Source organism: Zootoca vivipara, chromosome 7, assembly GCF_963506605.1.
Source record: "Zootoca vivipara chromosome 7, rZooViv1.1, whole genome shotgun sequence".
Taxonomy (NCBI): domain Eukaryota; kingdom Metazoa; phylum Chordata; class Lepidosauria; order Squamata; family Lacertidae; genus Zootoca; species Zootoca vivipara.
This window is the reverse complement of record NC_083282.1, coordinates 31368857-31381347: the sequence shown is the minus strand read 5'-3', so window position 1 is coordinate 31381347 and position 12491 is coordinate 31368857. Positions and strand designations below refer to the sequence as shown.

The 12491-nt window shown below is 42.3% G+C and overlaps 1 protein-coding gene across 4 annotated transcripts in view; it reads right to left on the bottom strand.

The window, feature by feature from the left end:
- The window catches only part of ERICH3 (glutamate rich 3), a 68458-nt gene that overhangs the window by 24722 nt on the left and 31245 nt on the right, over positions 1–12491 (bottom strand). For 3 of the 4 annotated variants that reach the window (XM_060276816.1, XM_060276814.1, XM_060276817.1), the window contains 4 exons: positions 11486–11672; positions 8578–8834; positions 2942–3181; positions 279–383 (listed from right to left, as the gene is read on the bottom strand). In XM_060276816.1, the coding sequence (XP_060132799.1) occupies positions 279–383; positions 2942–3181; positions 8578–8834; positions 11486–11672 (789 nt within the window). The remainder of the gene's footprint in view (positions 1–278; positions 384–2941; positions 3182–8577; positions 8835–11485; positions 11673–12491) is intronic. The other variant, XM_060276815.1, reaches the window with a different exon arrangement.

Sequence of the window (12491 nt, the reverse complement as noted above, 5' to 3'; positions counted from 1 at the left end):
GTCAAGACATAAATCATATCAGTTATCAGATCAGCCTAGCTATTAGCAAAGGCTGCCACAATATATGTGGCAATGCAACTACAGGCTTCCCAGTATCATGTGACCACAAGTCTGAGAAGCAACACCAGCTTTTTTTAAAAAAAGAAAGAGCACGTAATTATTTCTTAAATGATTAGCAAAGCTGCAAGCTGATTATCCTTCATGGTCACTGGCTGCTTAGAGAAATCAAAGTCTCTTTGATCAGAACAAAGATTCGTCCATGCAGACCAACTGCAAACCTGTTTTGACACCCAGAGTTCGCCGTCGACTTTTGTGCTTCCTATAGAAACACTGGATCTTTCTTGCAGCAGCATCCATTTCCCAGTCAGCTGCTTTACCTTTCCCTATTTCACACAGGAAATAGAAATACAAAAGCTACATTAACGTTTGGCTTGGGAAAAGAGCTCTCCGATAAAGCCTGTCAAAATGGGAGGCATTTCAATGGAGAGATTTCAGGGGAGCAGTAAACACAGAATGCCTGGTCCAGTTTGACAAGCAACTGTTGTGTAAGTTATGGCAGTATCAAAAAGAAACAGCAGGATAAGAAACAAACAGGAAGAAATCAGCTCTGTGCCGATGGAAAGCCAAAACGCTTGCAATTTCCATTGTTTTGCAAGCATGCCTAGCTTTTGGACCCCTTTCGCTGTTTGTATTAATGAATGGGAAATGAGATACATGCTTCCCATTAGATTATTTATGAAGGTGTGCGGCTCAGAATACATAAAGGAAATAATTATCTCCATCAGTTATGCTGACTGGGGAGGACAGAGGTTACCAAAAATGTTATTTATGCTACTGAAAACTAATTCCGCAGCATTTTAATTTCCTTGTGGTAACAATTATCTGGGGTTCATCATTCTGAGTGTTTGTCCCCTGCATACAACTCAGAAGGCAAAGGACTGCATATTTATCACCCTGAGGTTGTGGGCACATCATTCTTGGATCAAAATGGAGTCACGCTGCAACCGCTGACCAGAATTTGGCTTGCGGAAATCCCTGCTTACTATGGAGTCCAGAGAAATGGCAGGAGAGACACCTTAGAACTGTTGCTATGGGTTCTCACTTTCATATACAGTGGGACTTTTTTGTGCCTGGCACTTTACAATGCAAAAGTGACATCTACAGGCTGCTATGCAAGATGTTTCTGTTCATATGATGAAAACTATACACAGTTTCATACGTTACGCCAGTTCATACATTACAAATTAATTGGCTCATTCTCTTTTAGCTCTATTTTTTTAATGGAAAAAGCGAGCCAGGAACTCACAGAATACCATGAATGTGCTCATGTCAAAGAGACACAAGTGATTCATTGCAACATGTGAATTGGAACACAGGAGGAGCATTTACAAACATTGACAAACAACTGCTGTCAGCTCCCCAAGTAGCCTCTTCCACAGGTGTCAATGTTTATAATGTTTGAAAAGGATCTTGCAAGGGGAAGTTTCAGGGTTCTACACTGCAGGGCAGGGTGATATGATATCACATCAGCGGTGGGAGCACCCGACACGCGAGTCCTGCTCCTGATACGAATCTGCCTTACACCATACCCTCCATTTCTCCAATGAAAATAGGGACATCCCATTCCATACTGATAATCTTCCTATTTATACCCCACACATCTTACTGGGTTGCCCCAGCCGCTCTAGGTGGCTTCCAACATATATAAAAACATAATAAAATATTAAGCATTGAAAAAAACTTCCCTATACAGGTTTGTCTTCAGATGGCTTTTGGGGGGGGGTCAGATAACTCCATACCCTCCAACATTTCTCCAATGAAAATAGGGATGCCCTAGGGAAAAGCGGGAATCAAATCAGAAACTGGAACAACTTCTCTAAATCAGGGTTGTTCTTGGAAAATAGGGACACTTGGAAGGGTCTGTTATACTGAGTCAGACCATGGGTCCATCCAGCGCAATACTGCCAGCACAGTGGCTCTCCAGAGTTTCATCCAAGGGACATTCCCAGTATCAAGTTGAATCTGGGAGCTTTTGCATAGAAGGAGATGTTCCACCACTAAACTACGGCCCCTTCCCTAAGGTCTTGCAGTAGTGCACAGAAGTGTCTGAGCAGGCCCATAATCTATGGATCACAGTAATTAAACATTGTCTGAAATTAGCAGTACATGAGATGTACTTACTGTGTAAGGATGAGAGGGGAAGGGAAGGTATAAAAAAAAGGGGAAACCTGTACTCCCAGGGTCAGCCCACCTATGGGGCAAGGTGAGGAGACCGCTTCAGGAGGCAGGGTCCAGGGTCCACCCAGGGCAACAGAACCCAATGTTGATCTTACTCCACTGCATTGTCCCGGGCAGGGAGGGGGAAGAGTCGTCCTGGGGTCCACCTCAGATGCCAACATGTCTTGGGCCAGCCCTGTGTGCTCATCCCCTCTCCCCCCCCCCCACCAGCTATATTTGGGAGCTTGAAAAGGCCAGAGGTCTATTTCACTCTACACAATGTTGGACATCCACAATCTAAGGTATGTGAGCATGGGCACACTCTAAATAGAAATTATAACACCGTGCTCCTCAACGGGCATCATAAATTCCTGTCCAAGTTAATGGGTTCTGGAGTGAGACTGAAACCTTTCCAGAGGAACAAAGGAAGTGGTCTGAAAGAGAGAGCTTAGTTTCTGTCTTCACACACACTGGAGAAGAGAGACCCAAATTCCCTCTTCTAGCTCATATAGTACCTGAGAGATAAAAGAGGTTTAAAGAAGCATCTTGGGAGACTTTGCTTATTTTGTGCTGACTGGCACATTCTGTATCAATTTGGCAATCGTAATTCAAATGGGTACTTAGATGTGAACCACAAAATAGATAGCCCATTACAGGGCATATGTAACAAGTTAAACATGCATCAGGCCATTCATTCTATGCCACTCTAAGGAAAACAACTAACCTTGTTTTTTCTCCTCCTCCAAGTCACTCCCGGTGTATCCATCACTTTCATCTCGTTCACTGTCAGAGGCCCGCGGAGCTTTCAGTGATGACTTTTTATCCTCCTTTTCATGGTCTAAATTATCTTTTTCATCATCTGAGGGTGACTTTGACATTCTTTTCATTTGATCACCAGTCTGTCCTTCTTCATTAACTTTCCAAACTGATTTCTCTAAATCTGCTTCAAAATCTTCATCGTATCCTGAAATATAAGGACAAGCATACCGTGAGATGGAAAATAGAGCGCAAACTACTTGAATATCTCATTAACCCCAAATAGGTTAAGCCCATTAGCCTTTGATTTGACCCTTTTCTGCCTACACACACACACACATACACACACACACACACACACACACACACACCACACACAAACAATAAAGTTAACATGCTGAGCCATGGATTTAAACTATACAATGATATAAAAATGTTAAAAAACTTTTTCTTACTACTCCATACGCAAGAGAGCCAGGGCAAATTGTGGCACAATCTCCACACTAAGTCCATTGGAATTATTTCAATGGAGGGGAGGATGATAAGGACTTGTAGTTGTTATACATTCCAAATCCTCACAGACTTTGCAAGGTGAGTGGGGACCAACAGAAATCTTATTTTTTTCTGTTCACTATGCACCACCTCTCAGATTATGGTTTTTAAGTATACAAGCAAAAAATATGAAACACACAAACACATATACTTGGACACACATACATCATAAATATATGCCTTTAGGAAAGCCAGGACTGCCCACAGTAAACCTGCCTAACTATATATTTTGTGGAAAACTTGTTTGCTACCTTGCAGTGTGTCAAATGGCCTGAAATCAATCCCGCGAAATCAAATGCATTCTATTATTTCTCTTTGTGGGTCTCATTCAGACAGAATCACATTGAAGCAAATAATTACACTGGCAAACAGTCCTGAAATATGTTTTGGGAAAATGTGTGTTTGCGGAGAATACATGTAATTCCATCCCATAATATCTGATAGGTGCTTAGATGATGATGATGATGATGATGATAATAATAATAATAATAATAATAATAATAATAATAATAATAAATTTATTTATACCCCGCCCTCCCCAGTCAAAACTGGGCTCAGGGCGGCTAACACCAATAAAATTACAATAAGACATAAAAGAAAAGAAAATAATTACCGGTAATTAAAATACAATATTAAAATTTAAAATGCAGCCTCATTTTAAGTAGTCCATAAATCAAAACCATGAGGGAGGAAAACACAGGGGTCAGACTGAATCCAACCCAAAGGCCAGGAGGAACAGCTCTGTCTTGCAGGCCCTGTGGAAAGATGACAAATCCCGCAGGGCACTGGTCTCCTGTGAAATAGCGTTCCACCAAGTTGTGGCCAGTTCTGAAAAGGCCCTTGCCCTAATCAAAACCAATCTAACCACCTTATGGCTTGGAATCTCCAGAATGTTGTTATTTGTGGACCTTAAGGTCCTCCACAGGGCATACCAGGAGAGGCGGTCTCGTAGGTACGAGGGTCCCAAGCCGCATAGGGCTTTAAAGGTCAAAACCAGCACCTTAAACCTGATCTTGTACTCCATCGGGAGCCAGTGCAGCTGGTAAAGCACTGGATGAATGTGATCCTGTGGCAAGGACCCTGTGAGGAGCCTCGCTGCAGCTTTCTGCACCCGCTGGAGTTTCTGGGTCAGCTTCAAGGGCAGCCCCGCGTAGAGCGAGTTACAATAATCAAGCCTGGAGGTGACCGTCGCATGGATCACTGTGGCCAGATCAGGGTGAGAAAGGTAAGCAGATGTAAACAGGGGCATCATGGAAGCAGTAGAACCCTCACTTGCTTATCGCAAAAGATTCCATGCCTGATCTGACCAAACCATGTAACACCCACCCATATCTTCACTGATATAGGTATCGCTCTAGGATAATTGCAATGAGTGATGGTGTTAAACAAACGAAGTAGCAAGCAGAGCTCTTAGCTGAGTTGGAAGTCTGGGCTGGCAAGAAGAATTCTTAACATAATTGGGGGCTTTTTTTTACAAGGAAAATGCTGCATACTGCTAAGTGTGACTACATGGCATCATGGAAGGAAAGGATTGAATCTAAAGGTGAAAATGGCAGCTGAAAAAGTAACTCTGGTTCTCAATGCATTTTGGAGAAAATCTCCATCAAATTGTGTAACTGCTTGGTACAGTTACTGTTGCTAAGACAACATTTTGGTGTTGGATCCAAAGGTTTCCTTTTGTGAATGGGCGGGTTCTTCCTGGAAGAGCAGCTTCAGATCCAGTCCTTTTCCATGCACCCAACCCAAGATACCTCAACCCAGTCTGGCATTCATGCTGTAATAAATGCAAACCATCGTTCCAGTTTGACAAACAATGCACAGGTTTTGCAATTTACCTGTAGTGCTCTAGTTCCTACCCATAGCTGAGGGTACTGCCCTATGCCAAGTAAGAGGTCCACCTCAGCATTGGATATCGTCATCAGTGAATGGATTAATTGTATGCTGATATACTGAGATGCATGTGGACCTTTCACAAATAAAGTATTTTGGCAGCATCCCTTGTTTCACTACCACCTTGCAGAGAAGCAACAAACTGTTATCACGTAAAAGAAGCTGTCGTGTTAACCAGACACATTCCCTGGGGACCACATTTTCTCATCTCTCGAGTTTTGTTCACCTCTTTCCTTTCCCTATCAACTTTCCTCCATGTTCAAATGACAGAATGCCAGGAAGAACAAGAAATATAGGGGGGAGCATCTCATGCGGAACCAATTAGGCAAATAAACAATAACCCGTAGAGTGGGGCTTAAGGAGTAAGTAAATTTAATTGCATCGATTGAGGGTTCCAGCTGCATCTGGGACAGCCAGAGTCTCCTCCACAGGTAATTGTCTGAAATGTATCCACCTCCTGAAGGGGGAAGAGGGGAGATGAAACAAAACTGCACAGCTGGCAACTAATGAGAAACTTGCAATAAACTCACAAAGGAAGTTTCAAGAGTCGGAAGTGAGAATGTATTTATGGCGGGAAAATAGAGCATGCAAAGGACTCACGTGCAGAAGCAAACAAATGTCAGTGGTGGGTCTTCAATTCCTGTACAGAGGCGCAAATTTGCTAACAGTTCGCTAGGACCTGCCAGGACAGCCCAGCTCTGCTCAAATGCATGATTTTAGTCCTATTAGCAGAAGTAGAGGATTCTACCTGGCTCCTGCTAATAGGACTAAATGCATGCATTTGAGGTAAATCCATTAACTGAATTCTAAATCTGAAAATAATGAATTAATTCCAAATTTTTCATTTAGAGGTGATAAATTTGTCTATATGTTTGCAGAACTGAAGTCATCCCTTACTACCTGCTGCCTTCTCCTTGGAGCAGAGACCGCCAGCCATTTTTGCTCACAAAGAGGTCAAAACACAATGTACCTGCTTACATCTGCTTCATGGCAAGGGGGAAAAACCTGTGGCCATCCAAATGTTGTCACATTATAGCTCCCATCATCCTTGATCACTAGCTGGGGCTCATGGGATTGCAGTTCAACAGCTTCTGGAGAACCAACATTTCTCACCCACGCTTTACAGATTACCAGCTTTGCCACGTCATGTGTAAAGTGGTACCTCGGTTTTCAAATGTAATCCATTCCGGAAGACTGTTCGATTTCTGAAACATTTAAAAACTGAGGCGCAATGGGCGGTCTGCAAATTTAATTGAGTAAATTGAGGAACACTCAGTGGAAAGGGAAGCATTTAGTTCCGGGTTTTCGGCGTTCGGAAACCAAAACGTTTGACTTCTGAGACGTTCGAAAACCAAGGTACCACTGTACCAGGAAATCTCATCATGCCTCTTTAGCAGTTTCTTAGGCATCATTTCAAAGTGTATTTGGAGTTTATTTACTTACTTTGGCTTTTTTGTGCTATATAAAGAATGAAGGATAAATTGGTGATATTCTTAATTTATTTTTAAGCAGCATTATAAACCACTATGTTTGAAAAAGTTAGAACAGGCTTCCTCAACCTTGGTCCTCCAGATGTTTTGAGACTACAATTCCCATAATCCCTGACCACTGGTCCTGCTAGCTAGGGATCACGGGAGTTGTAGGCCAAAAACATCTGGAGTACGTTTCCGAGCACAATTCAAAGTGTTGGTGTTGACCTTTAAAGCCCTAAACGGCCTCGGTCCGGTATACCTGAAGGAGCGTCTCCACCCCCATCGTTCTGCCCGGACACTGAGGTCCAGCTCCGAGGGCCTTCTGGCGGTTCCCTCGCTACGAGAAGCCAAGTTACAGGGAACCAGGCAGAGGGCCTTCTCGGTAGTGGCACCCACCCTGTGGAATGCCCTCCCACTAGAGGTCAAAGAGAACAACAATTACCAGACCTTTAGAAGGCATCTCAAGGCAGCCCTGTTTAGGGAAGCTTTTAATGTCTGGTGGATTTCTGTATTTTAGTGTTTTGTTGGAAGCCGCCCAGAGTGGCTGGGGAAACCCGGCCAGATGGGCAGGGTATAAATAATAAATTATTTTTATTATTATTATTATTATTATTATTATTATTATTATTATTATTATTATGGAGGGCCGAGATTGAGGAAGCCTGAGTAAGAACTATTTAAACAAAGAAATAAATAAATAAAGAAACAATCAGCTCTGCAAAATGGTTATAGCTAAACAAAAAGGGGTTAAATTGTCACTAATAGCACTGTATCGATAGTAACTCCTGTGTCTGGCCATGCATCCTATCATGTGTCGACATCTCTGTGGGTGTGATTAGGAGTGTGTGTGTGATTATGTTTATGAACACAGGATAACTAGGGGGCAATTTTCATAGGAACTTAAGGAACTATTTTATATGGGGTTAGACCATTGGTCCTTCTAGCCCTGTAGTCCTCAACCTTTCCAGACCCAGGACACACCTTCAACACAATTATTAACCTGGGGGCCACTTTTTCCCCTTATATTTGTATGGTGGTAGCACTGCTGTTGTGACCCACAATAGACAATGGGGTTCGGGTGGCACTGTGGTCTAAACCAGTGAGCCTTTGGGGCTTGGCGGTTGTAAGGTCGGCAGTTCAAATTTGTGTGATGGGGTGAGTTCCCATTGCTTGTCCCAGCTCCTGCCAACCTAGCAGTTCGAAAGCATACCAGCCTGAGTAGATAAATAGGTACCACTGCAGAAGGTAGTGTTTCCATGCTCCAGAAGTGGTTTAGTTATGCTGGCCACATGACCTGGAAAAGCTGTCTGTGGATAAACACCGGATCCCTTGGTCTGAAAAGCAGAGATGAGTGCCGGACCCCATAGTCAAATTCAACTGGAATTAACCTTCCAGGGGTCCTTAACCTTTTACCTTACCATAAATCAGTGACCCGGTATTGAGTCCTGACACACCAGTTGAAAAACAATTATCTAGCCTATGTTTGCTTAATCATAATTGGCAGATGCTCTCCAGGGTCTCAGGCAGAGAGCGGTCTCCTCTGTCATCTACCAGCTGAGATTCCTTAACTGAAGATGCCAGAGACTGGCGCTGGAACTTTCTGCCTGCAGGGCATATACTGTGCAATAATTTCTCCCCATTCATACTATACCATCAATCGCTGCACTTCTTGGGCTCTTTTCATACTCACCAAGGGCTCTTTCTATTGCTAATGCTCTTTTTCTTGCCTCCTCTTGCATTTCTTGAGCATCTCCCACAAATTCTTTCTGTTGTTTGGTAGCTGGAGTAAACCTTAAATATTTGCTTTCCTCTCCACTGCTGCTACTCCCTGGTAGCTTATAGCTATATTCTTCCTTCACAGAATCTTCTTTCTTTTCTTCATCGGCAACAGTGGTCTTTTTCTTGGGAGGGAAAGGCTTTTTGTCCAGACCCAATTTGATGATACACCTGGCAAAGTGGGAGATTATGAAAGCAGACCATTGATAATGGAAAGGGCACAAATCATGGGCTCTCCTGTGGCTCAAGAGCCTTGAAGAAACAACATCAGAGTTACAGCTGCATCTTAGGTTCCTGTGCTTATATTAAAAAATGCAAAGAAGTGGGTTATATCCAATATTAATCATGCTCAAAAGAGACACATCTACTGAAATTAATAGACATGCCCGACTTAGGCCCATTAATTTCAGTGGGTCTACTCTGAGTAGGACTATCTGTGGATTCATAAGGAATGGTTGCAAAATGGCAATGCCATCAAACTTAGCTTGTTATGGATGGGAAAAAATAGCATGGTTAACAGGTTGCCTAGAAGCACATTTTCCCCGGCAATGACCATTGCACTTTGTATCGGAAAAATACGAGGCAGGCATATTGATCTGGGGAAAGAAGAAAAGCCTCTTTTAAGAGGAATAGCCACAATTCTGTTGGCAGTGGATGAGAAAGGATGCAAACACATGTTTTTCATCCCACAGCGAATCATACTTTGTAAAGATTTCTATAAAAAGGAGACTTGTCTGGTTTGTTCCACGGAGCGCCACTTAGGTTTGAAATTATGTTTTCAAAGACTTGTAGAGAGTCAGTATTCCTACAAACTATGATTGTTTGGGTGTGATTTGTTCTCCTGCACTATCCTCTCCATATATAGCAATCACAAGACAGGAAGACAAACCCTATTATGGCTTATGACTTAGGAACACATCATCAAAAGAATTGGGGAGGGAGGAGGAAATGGACATTTCTCACAATGCAATTGGGGGAGGGAAGGACTAGTGCTATTTAATCTCTTCATAAATGATCTGGAATCTGAGGTAAGCAGTGAAGTCATCAAGGTTGTAGAAGATATAGATGATAAAAACCTAAGCAGACTACTAAAAGCTCCAAAACAGAATTTTCAAACTGGGTGCATGGGCAACAAAATAGCAAATTAGGTTCATGGCCATAATAATTAAAATGGTTAAAACTGTGATCCTATGCATATATACTAAGAAGTAAGCCCTGCTGAATTCAATGGGGCTTATTCCCAGGTATGTGTCTATACTAGGATTGCATACTTAAGACTTAAATGTTGATGCGTCAGAAGTAAACATTATTCCCTTATAAAAGATATTGTTTGAAGGATTTTGCTATTTTCCCAAGTTTTTTGGAGCAAATTGTCACAGAAACACATGCATGTAGCTAGTTTGGACATTTACTGAAAAATACAACCACCTCTAATTTGCATGCTTTCTACTCCTCCGAACAGCCTTATCACACCAGTGATAGCATAACATTTACATACATTATGCAAATCTTACTCTGAAGAGGGGGAAAGTGTTTCTGGATAGTGGAATATGCTTATCTGAAAAGTAATTTGGCTCTATGGGGGTTCCCATTTCTTTCTTTTTCTTCTGCTTTTTGTTGTTATTTATAAAATATCTTATAACAGGGAAAGATGAGACTAGAAAATTTGCATGCGTTCTCTTGCCTGGTGCTACTTTGCAAATCAAAAGAAATGTTGTAGAAAGGAATGCTTCCAAGGAGAAATTGCTGCGTTGCCACTGATTTCAGCCAAAGACAAAAATGAGGGTCCTGGTGTGCCCATATTAATTTAACTGCAATATCAGAATAAACCAGGAAGTACATTGGAGACTCCATCCTTTAAAAGATGGCTGTGATCTATAATGTAATTTCTGAGCATTATTTTTATCCTGTCTTAGTATCGTTATTTCCTAAACAGACCTTGAATATTTAGCAAAAAATACAGCAATACTTGCAAGCACTTAGTGACTACATTACTGGGATGCAGAATTGAAGAGGATTAAAAGACTATCTTGTTCAGTCTACTGCTACAAAGCAGGATCGTTACCTTGAAAGCACCCCACAAATCAACCCATACCAAGCAAAGCCACAAAATAAGAGGAAAGCCATGCAAAAGTGGTGTCAGCCGGTGAAAGAAGTTTCAAACAAATCAAGCAATCAAATGAAGCCATTCTTAAGGTTTTTTGTTTGTTTGTTGAATTCCCAGAATCTGAAAGTGCACCCTTCTTTAAAAGCTTTATCCTCTACTCTCCTTCAACTCATACATGCAAATGCACCTCCTGTGCCTCCTCAGTCTCTGTTATGCATTTGATGCCGCACGCTGCCACATACTCGACATCAAGAAAGAATAGAATAGCTGGTCTCTTTTTATGGCTATACTATCCAGGGCTGCCTGTTTCAGCAAAACCAACCGAGAGTGGCGTAACTCATAAATACTAACCAGCATATTGTGGCAGAAGCTTCCTTGGGTCAGCACCAACTTTGTCAGATGCACCATGCCACGTACATTGGATGAAGTACGCTCAGGATCATGAAAGCTTCTGCCACAATTTAACTGGAAGTATTAAAATGGTGCTAATGGAGGTTTTTGGTTTTTTTGTTTGTTTGGCTGCATAAGGCTTCTCTTTTGGAGCTTGGAATCAGCAGGATGCAAGATGGCAGCCAGTTCCTGAACCTATACCTGAACAGGTACAGGGCCCTAAAAGAAGAGCCTGGCAGCAAATTCAAAAGCCAAGTTTCTTTCATGCCCATTTTATCTGCTACAGACTCCAGGTCCCAACAGACAACCAACCCATTGTCCATACCTGTAGCAAGGAGCTGATCGTTCTACATTGACGAGACCAAAGTATCCATGTTTACCTCCCAGCCGAGTCCCCTTCCGATGTTTATATTCACAGCAGGTACTTAAGCGGTCCACTTGCATTCCATTGAGGTAAAAAGTGAGGCTGAAGGGGAAGCCGTAATGCCGCTTGGAGACAAACTGAAAAGTTTCTGCAATTGAAAACAGCAGCAGCAACACAAGACTGTTTTGAGCCTTTTCCACAGCATTTAAGGTGAGTTAAGAGCCGATTCAAGTGTACAGGGAAAGCATGTGGTACCTTATCGCTGGGAGGAGGTGGCACATATGAAGGATTTCCTGCATCAAGGGGAACATGTGTGTGTGTGTAAAGGTGTGCCTGGGAGAAAGCGGGGCTCAAACCTTCTCAGGTGAGCTTTCTTGGCATGGCAGTGTGTTTCAACATTCAACCCTAACCCTGTAGATAGAAATGGCACTGTCCAAGAATGCCTCATCTGGCCTTTTCTGCTTGTTTCAGTTGGATTTAAAACGTGAGAAGTAAGAAGCCCATCATCTACTGTACTATTGACCAAGAGAGAGAAAATATGAGACAGCCTTTCTCAGCCTTGGGTCTCCAGAAGTTGTTGGACTACCATCATCGCTAGCTAGCAAGACTAGTGGTCAGGAATCATGAGAATTGTAGTCCAAAAAAGAGCTGGATACCCAAGGTTGAGAAATACTGCTGTAAGAATTATTATAAAACATTTGTGAGAGTAAGCCTATAGAGCCTGGGGCTCAGGTACCTGTTGAGGCTGTGTTTGCTGTATATTAAATTATCACTCTGATCTGAAACTGTCCCTTGGGTGCGACCACCTGCTGATTTAAAGTGGGTGGTGACTGGTGAGAGATTCTTAGTTTATGGCCCCATGTTTTGGAAACTTCGGTGCCAAGAAAAGAATTTTGTTTTCTTCCCCCACTATGTAAAAGATGTTTATTTTCTTTCCTGATTCTCATTATAATGTTTCATCTCTTGT